Here is an 18,382-nt window from a genome sequence, read left to right on the forward strand (position 1 = left end):
CAGGAAATTCCCAGGGTGTTTAGGAGCTCTGCCAGGATGGGGACAAAAACCAAATATATATTTCTTATCATAAATCACAGTATCCCATTCCCCGGCAGCCTTGTCTTTCCAGCCTAGAAAGGCCCCTTCCTCCACTGGTACCCTCCCTCTGTCCCTGGCTTTTATTAGCAGAACAGATTGGGTGAGAACTTCCCTGATGGTCCAGTGGTTAAGACTCCGCACTTCCACTGCAGGGGGCACGGGCTTGATCCGTGATCCCTGGTCTGGGAATTTCCACTGCCTTGTGGTGCAACCAAAAATAAACAAAAAACAAAAAAAACAGATGGGGTGGAGAACTGACATGGAATTCTCAGCGCCTCAGTGACTTTGACCTTATTTTTTTTAATATTTATTTATTTACTTCGTTGCACTAGGTCTTAGTTGCAGCAGACGGGCTCCTTAGTTGTGGCATGTAAACACTTAGTCGCATCATGCCTGTGGGATCTATTTCCCTGACCAAGGAACAAACCTGGGCCCCCTGCATTGGGAGCGTGGAGTCTTAACCACTGTGCCACAAGGACAGACCCTTGACCTTATTTTTAATCCCACTTTACAGATTCAGAAACTCAAGTCCAATTTTCAAAAATAAAAAGGACTAAGTTTAAAAAGATGAGAAAGAGATAAACAAACTGAGGTTTAGAACGAGGCCAAGAGGGAAGCCGAGGTTCCAAGTCAAGTCACCCTGATCTGACCCTCTGTCCTCAACCATAAAAAATTACGGTGGTTTTCATCACTATCACGTTCAAATGATTACCACACGCAGATTGTTCTCAGTGCTTTACATGGGTTATTTATTTAATCCTCAGAGCAACCCTACAATTTATGTCCCCTTATTAGCCCCATTATACAGATGAGGAAATGGAGTCACCAAGCCGGTAGGTGACTTTCCCAAGGTCTCTAGTGGGTGAGCATTGGAGCTTCAGGCTTGAGGCAGGAGATAGATGGGCCCCAGGCTGAGCAGCCAGAGTCTGTTGCCTGCGGACAGATACTCCAAGATGAGGAGCAAAAGAATAGCCCTTAGCTATAGCCCTGGTGGCGCAGTGGTTGAGAGTCCGCCTGCCGATGCAGGGGACGTGGGTTCGTGCCCCGGTCCGGGAAGATCCCACGTGCCGCGGAGCGGCTGGGCCCGTGAGCCATGGCCGCTGAGCCTGCGCGTCCGGAGCCTGTGCTCCGCAACGGGAGAGGCCACAGCAGTGAGAGGCCCGCGTACCGCAAAAAAAAAAAAAAAAAAAAAAAAGAATAGCTGAGCCGTGCCCAGAAAAGACATAAAAGACCAAATATTCCTCATTCTTGAAGTCAAGGAGTCCTTCCCAACTCTACATGTGCAGAAGGGCTCCTCAGAGGTCAAAAGGGAGGGGGCATCATCTCGTAGTAAGTGATGTCAACCTACCCATAGCTCTCTTCGCTAGAATCCATCTTGGCTAAGAGATGCGTGTGCACACATGGGAGGACTCTGAGATAAACCAAATACGGCCTCAGAACCAGGCAAAGCAAGATGATTGGCCAAAGGAAACCGGGAAGGAATGCCCCATATAAGTGATTCAAACTATCACAAGGGCATGACTCTCTCTCTCTCTCTCAGCCCGCCCGTGTGTCTATCCACACGTAACCCTTTTCCTCCTAATAAACACTTTACTTGTTTCACTACTTTCCATCTCTATATGGAAATTCATCTCTACACAGCTGATGGGCCAGGGCTTTGTAACTGGCCACTTGTCCCTTGTGGTCTAGTGACTAGGATTCAGCGCTCTCACTGCCGTGACCTGACCTCAATCCCTGGCTGGGCACTGAAACCCTGCTTCAAGCCGCTGCAGGCTGAGGCCACCCAGCATCGGGCAGATGAGCTCTGGTGCCCGTGAGTCTTTGCGAGAATGTAGAGTCATGACCAAGGTCTCAGGGCCCTCTCTCTCCAGGACAGCTCAGCACCACTTTTCTCGAAGGCATCCTTCTGCCCTTGGCCATGAGGAAGCTCCCCTGCTCTTTCTCTGCCTTTCCAGGGACTTGGGAGAGATGCCTTCCTCATGAGTAAGGTCCGTGATCCGTTAGAAAACACCTCTCTGAGTATTATCTAATTCCATGCCTATTTTACAGATGGGGAAGGTCCCTTGGCTCCTGAGAGGTGAAAGCAGGATAGAATCCAGGTCTCTCAACTCCTCTGTCTGGTGTTCTCCCTGGCACCTAAAACCCCCCATCAGGGAAAGCTCTCTGTTACAACAGAATGCGAAGCAACGTATTGACAGAAGGAATGATGGATTGGAGAACCAGCACACCAGTGGGTGAATGTTTGCTGAGAGGCGGGATAATTGAGTAGTCTCAAAATATCTCCCCATAATATACTTTCTATTTCCAAAGAGAAACACGGTAGCTGTAGAGTGGAGAAACCTGGCCAACCCCATCTCACCCAGTGATCAAAGATCTATCAGCAGTAATAGGACAAGCCGTACGATGAGCCTTGGGTTTGAATGCAACTAGAAGGACACAACATCACCTCTGGGGTGTTGCTGCCTGTTATGGGTTGAACTGTGCCTCTATTCATATATTGAAGCCCTAATCCCCAGTACCTCAGAATGTGACTGTATTTGGAGATGGGGTCTTTAAGAAGTGATGAAGTTAAAATGGGGCCTTTAGGGTGGGTCCTAATCCAATCAGACTGGTGTGCTTAGAAGGAGAAGAAATTTGGACCCATAAAGAGACATCAGGAGTGTATGCGCACATGTGAGGGCTTAGCAAGAAGGCGGACACCTGCAAGTCAAGGGGAGAGAAGCCTCAGAAGAAGCCAGACTTCTGACAGCATGATCTTGGACTTCCAACTTCCAGAACTGTGAGAAAATACATTTCTATTGTTTCCGCCACCAAGCCTATGGTATTTTGTTGTGGTGGCCCTAGCAACCCATACACCACCAAAAATGCATAAACTGTGTCTAAGCAGGGGGAAACCCGAGACAAACCCAAATGAGGGCCATGCTGCAAAATAACTGGCCTGTACTCCTCAAAAATATTCACGCTATGAAAGACACAGACAGAGGGATTGTCCCAGATTGGAAGAGGCCCAAGGAACATGGTCCTGACCTTGGACTGGACCTGGCCTGGGAAAAAATCCTTCTCCTTTGCTGTAAAAGCACGAGGACAATAGGTGAATTGAATAAGGTTCATAGATTAGACAGTTGTGTCATACCAATGTTGAATCCCTGATTTTGATCTTTTAACTGTGGTTGCTTGTTTTTTAAGAAATACACACCGCAGTGTTCAGAGTCCGTCACGTCTGCAACCAGCTCTCTCACGCTATATGGAAGAAATTATGTGTGTGTGTATGTGTGTGCGCGCGTACATACAATCAGAGAGAAGGTGAGCGCTGAAACAAATGTAAAAGGAAGTTAACAGTTAACGTTTGAGCAATCTGGGTGAAGGATATATGGAACTTCTTTTCAGTAAGAATGGAAGTATTTCAAAATAAAAAGTTGAAAACCTCCCATCGTCCCGCAGGAAGGTCACCTCACCAGCCCCTGCCCCCCTCCAGCCACATCTCCTCCCCTTCCCAGCCCAGCTTAAGTCCGATGTTTCCCCACCTCTCTATGCCCTGCCCACCCCCCCCCCCAAATCCCCTCCTCTTTGGCACAATACCGCTCCCCTCGACGGCACCCCCTGTGCCCACCGGCGCCTCTGCTTCTGCTCAGGCAGCCTTCCCTCCAGAAACTGCCCTGCCTCTGGGTTCGCAGGCTCTACCTGCTCTGCTCCCAGGGCCCTTAACGCACGGAGCTTCCCCCACCTCGGCGCTAACCACAGTAAAAGCTGATCACTACCAAGTGTTCAGTCGTTGTCACAAATGACTTATCACCCCCAGTATTTGTCTCTCTCGGTCTCCCGTCACCCTGCGAGGTAAGCAATATCAACCCCAATCCACAAACGGGAAACCGAAGCTCAGAAAAATGATGTGTCCCAGGTCACAGCCAGAAAGTGACCAGGGGGCTGGACTGGAACCAGACTCTAACTACCAGGCCACATGCTCTCCCCGCTGCTATGAATTATAACGACCTGTGGGGACTAACGCTGGCTGAGCTGGGCTCCTCCAGACCCTGCGGTAAGGCTTCCGGGAGACGAGGACTGAGGACAGGGACAGCCCCTCCCTCGGAGGACGGCCCCTGATGAGCTAATACAAGCAAGGCTTGGGACCCTGCTGGGCGCGTGGGAAGCGCCCCTGTCTGTGAGCCAGGCTGGTTGTTGTTAATAGACTTTATTTCTTAGAACTGTCCCAGATTTACAGAAAACCTGAGAAGATAGCACAGAAAGTTCCCATATACCCCACACAGCTCCCCCTGTAATTAACATCTCACATTAGGATGGTACATTTATTACAATTAATGAACCAATGTTGACACATTGTTATAACTAAAGTCCATTTCCTTAGCTTTCACCTAAGGTCCTTTTCTGTTTTAGGATCCCAGCCAGGAGGCCACATTATCTAATTGTCTGTTCTCTTGTTTGTTATCGGTAACAGCCACAGTGGTATTAATGGCCTTAATCCCCCAGGAGACCTCTAGGAGGTACTTCTTCTCCTGAGTGGGGAGTCTTCTCAGCAGAGTCCAACGGCCTCTGGCTTCCCCCTTCAGCATCCGTGACTCCTTCCCTCCATCCCCATCTCCCCTCCCCCCATTCCAGATGAATTGGGAACCCGTCTGAGGTGAACAGCTGCTCCATCTGTCATCACGGGTGACCGCCGAGCCCCAGGGGCGCACGGTCTTTTTCTGCCAATTACAAAGACTGCCATGTGCTGGAGAAGGTAGGGATCTCACTGCTCTGGGGGAGACCCCATGGCTGGGAACCAGCTTGCCCTAACACAGTGTCAGGCTAGAGAGTTCCCTCAAGGACCAGGGACACATCGGAAGCCAAGGCCGCTCAACGGGCTGGTGGGCGAGGAAGGCTAAGTCCTGGGCACTGATCCTTCCTCTGCCCGGATGCTGCTCCCCTGTCGCCCTCTCTCCTGTAGGATGGGCACTCCCGCCTGAGGGTGTTCGTGGAAGCTGTGCAGCCCAGTGGTCACTCTGATCATCCGTCCCAAACCTGATCACACCTGGACTCCGGACTCCCACCTGGCACCGCCCACCACATTCTCACTTCCTGCCCCTCATCCGCACCCCCTCCGCCCTACCCCAGAGGACAGCTTAGCCCATTTAACCCCTGCCTCACTGTCCCTGGACCCACCCACCCCACCCTAGCGCGACCCCAGCGGGGCACCTTGGAACACGGTGGGGAGCCGCTGACAAGCCAGCTTACGGAGGCACGGAGGAGTCCTCCGTGCGCGCACACTCTGTCGGGAGCCTTCCTGAGGATCGGGGGGACTGACAGCCCTTTGCTGGGCTCTACGAAGCCACTGCCCTCCATTTCCCTGGAGGTCTGCAGCCCACGTGGCTCCTTTTCATGTCCTCACCACGCTTGTCCCCAGACCTAGGTACCCTCTGACTCAGGAAGAGTGCCAGGTGGCCTCCAGGCACATCCCCCGCAGAGTGAGAAGAAGTTCAAAGGAAGCCCATCAGCTGGCTGCTGTCATGACAACACCAGAGAGGGTCCCTGTTACTATGGCAACACAGGCGCCACTTTCCAGACCAAGCAAGGCCCTTGTCCCCTGAATGCTGAAGGAATAGGAGGGCTTCCTCCCCCACCCCACCCACCAGTGATGAAACTGCTCCACGCCCCGTTCCCAGGAGAGCCTGGCCCCCAGAATGGACCGCAGAAGAGATCTTTAGATGCGGTGACCACCTGCCCCAGCCTGATAACAGTTAATCTATCTTTACATGTACCCCTCCCGTAGATCTAGAACATTCCAGCGTGGATGATAAATTAAATGGTGACCCTACTTTTAGAGTGTAGTTTGCCTGTCTGTTGCCTGCATGAGAAAGTCTGGTCTGTGAAGGCTTTGCTGGAGTTACCACTGCAAGAAAGGGCAGTGAGAGAAGCCAGGTCAGCCCTCAAATGCTGACGGTCGCCCAGGCCCTCCCCACACCGTGTTTATGATGGACCCTGAACCCCAAGGCACTGACCCTCCTCTTTGATCTGCCTTCGTCCCAGTGACCGTCCAGTGCTTCAGAAACAGTCACTTCGTCCTGGTGGTGTCCCGAGAAACAGCCTTGGTGTGCAGAACACTAATCAACGTCCAACTGGTCTGCACCGCCCCCCAGCTGCTCCGAAACCAGGAGGTGGGATCCTCCGTGGTCTCCACGGCTGGCCCTCTCACCTGCTGTGACACCACAGTCCAGGTAGAGTGGGGGCCACACTGGTGCCCATGACCACCCCCTGGAAGGGCCTCGCCCAGCTGTCTCTTCCTACAGGTGGACGGCATCCAGCAGAACCAGTTGGTGTCCAACATCGGCATCTGGATGGGGCCACACGGTTCCATCATGTAGGACGGCGCCTTCCTCACACAGGCTGGGCCGCGGGCTTGGGTGTGAAGGGAGCACAGGTGAGCTTAGCACAGGCTTTGGAGCCATCTGGGGTCATGTCCAAGCTCTGCTATCACCTACTGTGTGACCTCAGATGAGCTACTTACCTCTTCCCAGCACCACCGGCCCCCCAGGCCGGCGCAACGCCTCTCAACCAGAGCTGATGTGAGCATTAGACCGGGCCTGCCCACGCCTGGCAGGCAGAAGCCACAGCAGGGCCTGAGAGGGCCGGAGTCCTCGAGAGCCCTCACCTTTATCCCTCCAGGAACTGAGCTGAGAAACGAAGCACCAAGGAGCTGAAAAGTCCCCTTCCAGGCCCCAGGAAGAAGCCAAGGCTGTGCCTGACCGTTGCCACCTCCTGATCTCAGAGGTTACAAAGCCCCAGATGAGGCAGAAGACAGCTGGGGCTGAAGCTCTGAGGGTGCGGGGTGGGGTGGGGGAGGAGCTGAGGGAGAACCCCTCACTGAAAGGGGCCACCGGCACCTGCTGACTCAGGTGGCAAAACGAGCCAGGAACCCAGGATGCCAGGGGGTAACCCCTGAGGACATCTGAGCTTGTCACACCTGTCTCAACCCCAGCCGCCAGGCGCCAACCTCAGCCTGAACTAATATGGTAACCACGGGGTGTAGGAATTCTGTGCTTGGCACTGAGTGGGTTTCCAGATGTCTTTTTTTCCCACCCTTCCTGCCATGAGGGCTGGGGCAGGCTGCTGGCATCAGGGTTCAAATGTCTTTTCCTTTAAAATGTTATGTATTCCCAGGGGGACCGGGGGACAAATCTGTCATGCTTTGGACACCAGGATTTAAAAGCTACGGGAGCTAGCCAGAACTCATCACAGAAGGGAAGCGTAAGGCGAAACAGCTGTAGGCCATCAGGAATGAGCTGGAGGGCCCCGCAGAGGAAAGGCCTTCCGGTCGGGGTGGAATCACTCGTGAGTACTGACACCTTCTTTGTGCCAGGCCCTGGTCTCCATTGGTAGGACGTCCTCCCCAAGGGCACTGGCCCAGGCCCGAACCCAGGGCTCTGCCACAAGTACAAGTGAAGGTCGAGCGCTCAGGAGCTGGGGGAGGGTGGGTCAGCTCTTCTTGCAGAACATCTCCGGGTGCCGGCGTGCCCGTACCCCCACCGGGTGTGTGCAGTGCCACGCAGGCCAGCCAGGCGCACGGGACCCAGTGGCAGACCAGCCACAACCGCAAGGACAAGGATGACCCCAGCGCGCTATCTCGTGACCTCACTTGATCCTTAAGCACAGCCTTTGGAGGGAGGGGGTCAGCGCCATTGTGCAAATGAAGAGATTGAGGGCTTAGGTTAAGCGGCCAGTGAATGCTGATAAGATTCAAACCCGGGTCCTGTGAGATGACAGAGCTTTCAGGACAGGGTTGGGCATCTGTCAGCCCCAGGGGGCTCCAGCCTCTCCATCTAGAAGATGGCCTGGCACAGCAGACTCGAACTGTCCCGAGAAGACAAGACGTGGTGGGCAGAGGACGGGGCAAAACGATGCACATTACCCAGGTGATTGCAGGTGGCATCCATCCGCCCCGCTGGACCAAGCCTCGTATGTCGCATCCACATAGTACAGTAATCTGGATGCGCTGATTCTGTGTCTTCTCTCCTCCATCCTCTCCAACTGGGACTTCAGGCTTCACATCCACTGTGTCTTCAATGCCAGTGACTTCCTGCCCCTCCAGGCGTCCCTCTTTCCTCCCCATCCAGCCACTGTGACCCAGTACAGCCCCCTGAGGCTTCAGCGGCAGATCGACAAGGGAAAAGGATACGGTGTCCCTGTGCTTTCTCTACCCACCCCCACTTCCCAGACATACAGTCGACCGAAGTTCATGAGCCCCTCTCCCTGCAGACAAGGCTTTTAGTTCCTACCACAGGGAGGGGGACCACCCCATTGTGGGGCTGCTTCAAGAGTCTGACCCCATGGAGGTCTGGCTCCTGCAGGAGGACGAGACCCCGTTCTGGTCCTGGTGCTGCACCAGCACTGGGCCGCTCCCACCGCCAACCCCTTCCAGTGGCCCATCCAGTCGGGCAAGTGGCGGTGGTGCTGGAGCTGCCCCCTCCCCCTCCCCCTCCTTGACTTCTCAACCTCCTCAGGTGTCCTTTCGGTGGACAGCTCAGGACCTGAATGATGGCCTTGGAAGGGTAGCTCTGCCCTGCCACTCTCACTACCAGTGCTTCACCGTTGCCACCTTCGGCCCCCTGGACACTGGCTCCTGGAGGGCCCGCGGGGGACCACTCAGAAGCATGTGTTCCTCCTGCCTGCTCCCCGTCTGCTAGGCAGGGATGAGCGGGTCACCAAATCCCTCCAGCCCCCTGCGAGCTAATGCGGACAAAGGTCCCCAGACGGGACTTGGTCTTCCTGAGTGCTGTGCAGGGCAGTGAGCCCCGACCTGCAAACCACTCCAGAGGGAGGAAGGAAAATGCCGGATCGCGAAGGCAATCAACCCTAACCTGAGCCGGGCATGGTGCTCCAGAGTGGCCTCACTTCTGACTCTAGAAATGATGTGTTCAGCATAATTCTGCTTTGAATTTTATTTTAATTCATTAGTTTATTTTTGGCCGCGTTGGCTCTTCATTGCTGCGTGCGGGCTTCTCACTGCGGTGGCTTCTCTTGTTGCGGAGCTCGGGCTCTAGGCACGTGGGCTTCAGTAGTTGTGGCTTGCAGGCTCTAGAGCATGGGCTCAGTAGCTGTGGCGCATGGGCTTAGTTGCTCCACGGCATGTGGGATCTACCCGGACCAGGGCTCGAACCCATGTCCCCTGCACTGGCAGGCGGATTCTCAACCACTGCGCTACCAGGGAAGTCCCTCTGCTTTGAATTTTTTTTTTTTTTAATAAATTTATTTATTTATTTATGGCTGCATTGAGTCTTCTTTGCTGTGCACAGGCTTTCTCTAGTTGTGGTGAATGGGGGCTACTCTTCGCTGCAGTGTGCGGGCTTCTCATTGTGGTGGCCTCTCTTGCTGCGGAGCACAGGCTGTAGGCACATGAGCTTCAGTAATTGTGGCACACAGGCTCAGTAGTTGTGGCACACGGGCCTAGCTGCCCCGCAGCATGTGGGATCTTCCCGGTCCAGGGCTCGAACCCATGTCCCCTGCATTGGCAGGCGGATTCCCAACCACTGCGCCACCAGGGAAGTCCCTGCTTTGAATTTTTATAACTCAACTTCTGCAGACGGTAAATATGGATACACTTAGTGTATATTTAGGATTTTCTACATAATCTATAAATGGCACCATAGGCCACACACTACTGTTTAACTTTCGTTCTACTGAACAATATAAATCTTTCACCTTAATATAGACAGATCTCTCTCTCTCTATATATATATATATTTTAAATATTTCCCAGTCTTTTTTTTTTAAATTTATTTTTATATTTATTTTTGACTGTGTTGGGTCTTCGTTTCTGTACGAGGGCTTTCTCTAGTTGCGGCAAGCAGGGGCCACTCTTCATCGCGGTGCGCGGGCCTCTCACTATCGCGGCCTCTCTTGTTGCGGAGCACAGGCTCCAGACGCGCAGGCTCAGTAGTTGTGGCTCACGGGCCCAGTTGCTCCGCAGCAAGTGGGATCTTCCCAGACCAGAGCTCGAACCTGTGTCCCCTGCATTGGCAGGCAGATTCTCAACCACTGCGCCACCAGGGAAGCCCTCTATATATTTTAAATAGATGCATGACATTCCATCAGATGTAGACAGATGTCACTGGTTAGCACCTGGGAGGGCAGCTGAATAACCAGCTCAGCTGTGTGCCTCTTCCTGAGCCAAGAGCCCCTCGCCTGCTGGATGAAGGGGTACCTGTTAGTTACGCTGCTGGGTGCCGGTTCAGGTCAGTTCCTCCTGCTTCTACTCCCTTTTTTTTTTTTTTTTAAATTTATTTATTTATTTTGGTTGCACCAGGTCTTAGTTGTGGCACGCAGGATCTTCATTGCGGCATGCATGCAGGATCTATTTCCCCGACCAGGGATCAAACCCGGCCCCCCCTGCATTGGGAGCGTGGAGTCTTACCCACTGGACCACCAGGGAAGTCCCTGCTTCTACACCTTTTGGGAGCTGCCCGTGGCTTTGTGTTTCTGGAAGCCATGGTAACCCGCCCCCCCAACCCTGCCCCCCAGTCATTGGTCATTGAGGGCCAGGAAGAGAGGGCGCTAGACATCTGCTCTCCTGCTGCCCAGTTAACACCACGTCCTCGGAATCCCCTCTCCCCATCTGTCGGGTGGCAAAGGGAGCAAGTCGGCCCTCCCAGGGGGACTCTGAAGGCCGGGGCCAGGGCTCTACACGGCAGAGCGGTTCCCTCCCGCAGGGTCCACTACTGCAGACGTGAGCCATCCAGAACGAGGGAGGCACAGATTCCAAATTGGGAAGCAGCACCTATGACTCTGTAACTCATGGGACTTGGGCTGGTCAGCATGCCCAGATCTCTTCCCTCCTGCCTGGCCGGCAGCAGTGTGGACCTGGGCTGGGTTCCAGACGCCATGTCCCTGCCTCAGTGCTTCGTGCCCAGGGCTCTAAGCCAGCCCCGTGCCTTGATCTTATCCTCATCCCGCCAGGTTTACTTCCTTTGCGGCACCTCTGCCTGCTGCCCCTCAGGGCTAAAGACTTACTCGACCACATGTAGCTCTGGGGCTGCAGGTGAGTCCAGGGTGGAGGACAAAATAGGGGGGTCCTTTGTTCTTTCATGTCTGCAGGCCTGTTCCTGGCTTCTGAGCCACGTGGGGAGCAGGACGGCAGTGAGCCTCAGGTCACCACAATGACATTGCCAGGCCCAGAGCATGGTGAGCTCTCCCGGGCCACTGGGTTTTGAGGATTCCTCCAGGTGGGAGTCTACGCTGGGGCCTGCAGGTATGAGGCTGTGGGCAGGCCCCTCAGGCCTTGGCCCTCCAGGGTGCGCTGACAAGATGGGGAAGCTCTGGCTATAGTGAGGGCAGGAGATGGTGTAACTGAATTCATTGGGGAACTAAGCTAAGCTAGCCAGGGTCCACCTCATCTGCAAAACGGCAGCTTCAGCTCTGCCCAGTGTGATTACCAAGGGCTGGGGTTTGGGGAGAGAGTTGGAGGGGCCCTTGCCCAGCCCTGCCATCCTTCAGATCCCTTTGTCTGGCAGGTTCCACCATGAGCTGCAACCAAGACCTCTCCTCTGGGTAATTCTTTTGCTGTTGGCTGTTGCCCTGGTCCGAGGGGTTGGCGTCTTTGTGGACCTGAGCCAGGCCAAGCCCAGAAGCTCCTGGAAGGCAACAGAAGGTAAACAGGCTGAATAGACCCTTGTTTCAAGCCTAGTGAAAGCAGGTGTGGAAAAGCTACTTGTGGTGACTAGACAGAATCATTCCCAGCTTAGACTTGAGCTTCAGAGTCAGCTCTGTCCTTCCAGAACTGCGGCCTCTATTATTGGGTACAGTCCAGTGCCTCCCGGGACTGAATTTAGGAGACTTTGCCTCTCCGCAAGGAAAGGCAGCATTCCAGGCAGAGAAAGCAGGATGAGAAGGTAGGGGGAGGTCAACTCACGGCAGAGTCAAAGAACAGCAGTAGCTGGGAATCGGGAGCCTGGCGGGGCTAATGGCCTGTGAGGGCTTGTCACCTTCTCACAGCCACAGGAGTTCTGACTGGGCATCCTCGAAGCATGCCACTTGGTTGCCGTCATGGATGAGGGAATCCAGAGCTCCCGGGGCCGAAAGAACTAACCTTGACTTGAACAAGCTCCTCCCAAGGCCCCCTTGAGCCTCCCAGCCTCCCATAGCGGATGCTGGCTACTCCTCCCCTTACCAGCCCCCCTTCCCACTTACTTGGCCCCTGGGACTGGTCCACACAGGGTTGGTCGGCACAGGCTGAATGGCAGCCTGTTGGCCCTGATGCTGCCTGATGCCATAGCAGGCACGGCTGCCAGACAGGTCAGTACCAGTGCTGGCTGTGCTGCCGACCGTCTGCTCATGTATGACATGGGCCTTCACCTCTGACTTGTTGGTCTGGAAAGGTCTTTGCTGCCGTGTAGAGCTTCTAGGGTGGGAAAGGTAACCCAACCTAGGTGGAATGGGTTGGGTTCAGCCGGCCGCTGGAGAATCTGGTGGGGAAGTCAAACTTGGTTTCAGATACCTCTCTGGCCTTTGGTAGGGCATGAGTTAGAGAGGTGGCGTAAAGGGAACCACAGTGCTTGAGTCAGGCCCGTGGCCTTGACACCATGGAGGCACTCTCCAGCCCTGGCCAGCTCCATCTTTTCTGTTTTCAGGATACTGGTCGAATACAAGCCAGGCTGTTTGAGTTATAACCCTGGCTCTGCCTCTTACTAGCTGTGTGATATTGAGTTATTGAACTCTTCTGGGCCTCGGTTTCCTCATCTGTAAAATGGGAATAATACCTATCCCCATAGGGGTGTTGGATAAAATGAATTAATAGACAAGAATCCTTAGAATAGTACATAACAGCCAACATTTACTGAGTACGATTAACTACCAGAATTTCTCTTCCTCCTGCCCCAAAACTAATGCTTACCTAAATTTTTTTTTTTCTTCCCCATATGAGGACAAGCTTATAGCTCAGGATGAGGAAGGGCTAGGGGAAGCAGCTGCCTTAGGCTCTTCTAGCAGAATAGAGCACTTAGGCAGGAAGATCCAGACACTTGCTATGGAAGTTAGTTAAGGAACTCCCCTTAGCTGGGACTGTTTCCCCATCTGTGACTAGGGATGACTTGTTCTGTCCAGCCTCCTGGCTTGTACAGGGCCTACGGGATATACTTTTCAGGGTTAGTGTGAAATAAGTGAGGATTCTCAGCTTGGATGTTATTTGGAGGAGCCAGGCTGACAGGCTCTGAGGGGTCAGGGATTCAGCTCCATCCAGGGCCAACTCTTCTTACCATTGCCTTCACTGCACAAGCTCATTGTGAGCGTTTAAACAGCACGGAAGGGTGGTTCTGGGAACGGCATCGATGCTGTGTTTAAACCAAGCATGAGTCTATAGATGCCAACTGGAATCACATTACGTAACCAACTTTTCTCTTTAACTTTCTTTTTCATGTGAAGGTAGACATCTTGTGTCCTTACCTATTACTTGTAACAGCTGCATTCTCCTTCGTATCACGGTTGAACTATATATTGGATCTCCTTTTTTAAAAACAATTTTTTTTAAATTAAAAACAAGTTTTAAAAAAAGTTTTGACCAGGCCACATAGCTTGCAGGATCTTAGTTCCCTGACCAGGCATTGAACCTGGGCCACGGCAGTGAAAGCAGCGAATCCTAACCACTAGACCACCAGGGAACTTCCTGACCTTCGAATACAATTATGTAAGCGTGTAATTCTTCGTCTACCATTTTCTCAGAAGAAATTCTTAGAACTGCTGGGTTGAAAGCTACATCCCTCTTGACCGTAGGGCTCTGGGAACGTACGGGTGCCTGTTCCCCACACTCTTGCCATCACAGGTCAGTAGCGTTCTACGGCTTTGCCTATCGGAGCATCATTGGGTAAACAGCATTGCTGATTTAACATGGACCTCTTTGATTAGACGCCAAGCATCTTTACAGCCGATTATATCTTATAAATCGCCTCTTTGTGTCTCTTATCTATCCTCCTGAGTTTGTTTCCTTGTCTGTAAAGAGCTTTCACAAGTCAAGGGGTGGATATCCTCATGTTTCAAGTTTCCCACTGAGTTGGCCATTGGTTTTTCTTCATGGGGTCCTTCCATCCTGCTGTTTGAAAGGATTATGTAATGATGAATATTATTTCCGTCCTATTTTTATCTTTAAATGTAGCAAAGACCTTCCCTACCCTATATACTCATAAAAGTATCCATTCACTTTTTGTAAAAAGTAAATGCAGGTGTTTTTCTCCTGCTGTTGCGTGTATACAGGCTCATGATTTTGATAGGTAACTTCGGCAAACGCTATTTCCATTGTACATAGATTTCTGTCAACAGTTCCACGTCAAAGGGTCCTGTTTACAGAAACAAATGTACAAAGTATGTGAACAATGAAGGTCCTTGCAGCGCTAAGTTCCCTGTGCTTTCCCTGGAGGGAAGCGATCTAAGTTTTGACTTTCCTGGATATCAAAATCCAGTCCAAATTTGCCCAGTTTAAAACTTCTTCCCTCACCTGAAACCACCTCCTGGTATAAGAAGGCACCTGAGCCTTGAGAACAGTTGAGTCAGACTTGATGGGGATAATTAACAAACCATTTTTGCTGACTTGCGGCAGGAAGCAGAGCTGCTCGGCGCCTGTCAGGTTTTCTCTCTTCCTGCCTTTTGGGGAGAGGGCCAGGGGCCGTGACTGCAGCTAGGGGATACCCAAGGGGGATCTCCACCCTCTCCATCTACCCCTGGCTCCCTCATCTTTACACTGAGATCATGGCGCTTTGCCTTAAATAAAAAGGAGAATACTTCACAGCCTGTTTCTTCAACTTAAGCAAAATTCAACTCTGTAAAGTGACTCCATGCCCAGACATTTCTGTAAGGGTGTTTTACATAAAAGTGCCACTCTGGGGCTTCCCTGGTGGCTCAGTGGTTAAGAATCCGCCTGCCAGTGCAGGGGACCCGGGTTCGAGCCCTGGTCCGGGAAGATCGCACATGCTGCGGAGCAACTAAGCCTGTGCGCCACAACTATGGAGCCTGCGCTCTACAGCCTGTGAGCCACAACTAGTGAGCCCATGCGCCACAACTACTGAAGCCCGTGCGCCTAGAGCCCGTGCTCTACAACAAGAGAGGCCACGGCAATGAGAAGCCCGCATACCACAATGAAGAGTAGCCCCCGCTCGCTGCAACTAGAGAAAGCCTGCACGCAGCAACGAAGACCCAACGCAGCCAAAAATAAATATAAATAAAATAAATTTTAAAAAGAAAAAGTACCACTCTGTTCCAGCAGTAGGAAGACCAGATACCCAGGTCAACTTTCAGAAGCAAACAACTAAAATCCCAGATTATTTATGTGTGTGTGTTTTTAAAAACATGTTTAAAACATTGCTGAGCTAATATTAAAAAAAAAAAAAAAAAAGGCATGCACAGAGGCCAAAAATAAAGTAAAAACAAAAATTCTGGGAAGTGAGCCCAGCTGCTATTCTGGGATTTCTGCAGAAGCCTGGAGGTCTTGACATTCTGCTTTGATGAGCACAGGGAACTACAGATCAGCCCAGAGGCTGCCAGAGATGGGGAGCCTAGTGTAGGCCTCTGTCCAAGCTGGGACTCAGGAGGCTTCATCTTCAGGCCAGAGTGAAGGAGAAACAAACCACCGCATGGAAGCGGGCAGCAAGGGATCTTGCCTATCTTGACTATGGTGCTGGATGGATGAAAAAAAAAAATCTACCCTGAGGATTAAGAGTACAATTCCCTCTTCTCTAGTCCAGATTCTTAGTCTAGGGCAGGGGTGAGGACTCTTGAAAGTTCAGTTTGGAGAAAACCTCAAGGGCTGAATTTAATTTAAAGTGATCCCAGGGTGAGAATTAAAGTGGTCTGGGCTCAAGCAGAAGCAAATGCAAACCCTGACTGAAAAAAGAAGACATGATTTCAGCCAAAGTCTCAAAGAATTCTCAAAGTCACAGATAAAATGAGCATTTCACAAACCCCAAATCACAAGACACCATAAAAAAGAGTGAAAAGGGGCTTCCCTGGTGGCGCAGTGGTTAAGAGTCCGCCTGCCGATGCAGGGAACACGGGTTCATGCCCCGGTCCGGGAGGATCCCACATGCCGCGGAGCGGCTGGGCCCATGAGCCATGGCCACTGAGCCTGCGCGTCCGGAGCCTGTGCTCCGCAATGGGAGAGGCCGCAACAGTGAGAGGCCCACGTACTGGGAAAAAAAAAAAAAAAAGAGCGAAAAGACAAGGCTCCGACTGGGAAGATAGTTGCAACACAATAAGGGATTACTATCCAAACTATATATGCTTTTTAAAATTGCCACAAATCAAAAGGAAAAAGACAACCCAAATAGGAACATAGGCAAAGGCACAAACAGGGCTTCGCAAAAGATAAACTCAAATGGCCTGTAAGTGGATAAAAAGATGCTCAACCTTATTAGTAATCATGGATGTGAAAATAAACTTCAAGATACTATAATATAACCCCCAGATGAGCAAAAATTTAAAAATCAGAAAATATTAAGGGTTGGCAAGGGTATGGAGACAGGTACACTCATCCATTGCTAATCAGAGTGTAAACTGGTACAACCATGTTGAAAAATAATTTGTCATTAGAAAACAGACTTATGGTTGCCAAGAGGGAGGGAGGGTGGGGAAGGGATGGACTGGGAGTTTGGGATTAGCAGATGCAAACTATTATATACAGGATGGATAAACAACAAGGTCCTACTGTATAGCACAGAGAGCTCTATTCAATATCCTATAATAAACCATAATGGAAAAGAATATGAAAAAGAATATATATGTATAACTGAATTATTTCGCTGTACAGAAGTTAACACATTGTAAATCAATACTTGAATAAAATACATTTTTAAAAGTTTGTCATTACCTATAATATGATCTATATAATAAATCCTCTCCTAGGTTAATATCCTAGGAAAAACCCTTGTACCAGAATGTTCACAGAAACACTGTTTATAATCGCAAAAAAATTGGAAACCCATATATCCATTACCCACAATAGGACATATACGTGCAGTGTGGGGTATTCCTATAATGGGATTCTACAGTGAATGAGAAGTAAGGGTTAACCTGTCCAAGTTTATCCCTTGCAGGCTGGCCTCCCAGAAAAGGAGGCCTCTTATAAGGCTCCATGGAATCCAGCCACTGCCAAGTGCCTAAGGCGCTGATCAATTACAAAGCTTGGACCCCAGCCCCTGAATTATGTCAGAGGAGGGGCTGGTGCTTCTCCAACCATGAATGCAATGCAGTGAGTCCTGCTGCCCACGAGCCACATCAAACAGCTGCAACGGCATCCTTTGGACCCTAGACCCAGGATCCCGTCAAGGGAAAGAGCTGGTACAAACACCCTGCCACCCACCCACCACAAAACATGGAGCTGGCAGGTTAGGGCCTGAAGCAAGGTTCTGCTACATCGTACTGTTACTGTCTCCCTTCCCCTGAGGACAACAAAGGAGAAGCTGTGCTTCCCAATCGGGCAGCTCAAAAGTACCTTAGCCTGAGGGTGGGAATCATCCGCCAGAGCGCCCTGCCCAGGATGAATGCGCCGTGTGGGACCTGCACATCTGTACAGCTGCCCCCTGTCTCTGGTGAGTGCTGTTCCAGCAACCTAGGGGGAGTTCTGTTTGGCCATTTGCCCTTGTTGGCACGACAGTGAAGAACTACAGCTACGTGTATCAACACAGCTAAGTCTCAGGAACAATGCTGAGCAAGTGAAGTCAAAGAAAGCAAGTTGAATGATTACATTTATACAAAGTCCAAAGATAAAAAGGAAGAAAAATATACAGTGGGCTTCCCTGGTGGCGCAGCGGTTGAGAGTCCGCCTGCCGATGCAGGGGACACGGGTTCGTGCCCCGGTCCGGGAAGATCCCACATGCCGCGGAGCGGTTGGGCCCGTGAGCCTTGGCCGCTGAGCCTGCGCGTCCAGAGCCTGTGCTCCGCAACGGGAGAGGCCACGACAGTGAGAGGCCCGCGTACCGCAAAAAAAAAAAAAAAAAAAAAAAAAAAGAAAAATATATAGTGACAAAATTATAGAAGCAAAGGAATAATGAACCCCTATTTCAGGGTAGCAGTTTCCTCTGCGGGGGGGAGAAAGAGGGATGCATTCCTGGAAGGGCACACAGAAGGCCCCCAGTGCTGTCTTTCCTAAGCTGAGTGGTGGATACAAGGGTGGTTATTATCCTTTAAACTGAAAAGATATGTTTTAGACACTTCTGAATGAATGTATCAAAATAAAAAACGAAAAAACTTCTAAAATGTTGGTTAAAGACCTGTTCCAAATTCTGAAAAACTTCAGATGAGATCTTAGACTTCACGCTGCTGGTTTGAAACCAGC

The 18,382-nt window shown here is 51.4% G+C and overlaps 1 protein-coding gene across 1 annotated transcript; it reads left to right on the forward strand.

Annotated features, from left to right (window-relative positions):
* Positions 1-3,862: 3,862 nt before the first annotated feature.
* Positions 3,863-8,756, forward strand: ZP1 (zona pellucida glycoprotein 1). Its single transcript, XM_032641213.1, is given in 10 exon segments — positions 3,863-3,915; positions 5,480-5,562; positions 5,565-5,624; positions 6,103-6,290; positions 6,363-6,445; positions 8,107-8,249; positions 8,329-8,423; positions 8,426-8,511; positions 8,574-8,614; positions 8,617-8,756. Coding segments are annotated over 10 exon segments (972 nt in total).
* The last annotated feature ends 9,626 nt before the right edge of the window (positions 8,757-18,382 follow it).

The sequence above is a fragment of the Phocoena sinus genome, chromosome 8, assembly GCF_008692025.1.
Source record: "Phocoena sinus isolate mPhoSin1 chromosome 8, mPhoSin1.pri, whole genome shotgun sequence".
Taxonomy (NCBI): domain Eukaryota; kingdom Metazoa; phylum Chordata; class Mammalia; order Artiodactyla; family Phocoenidae; genus Phocoena; species Phocoena sinus.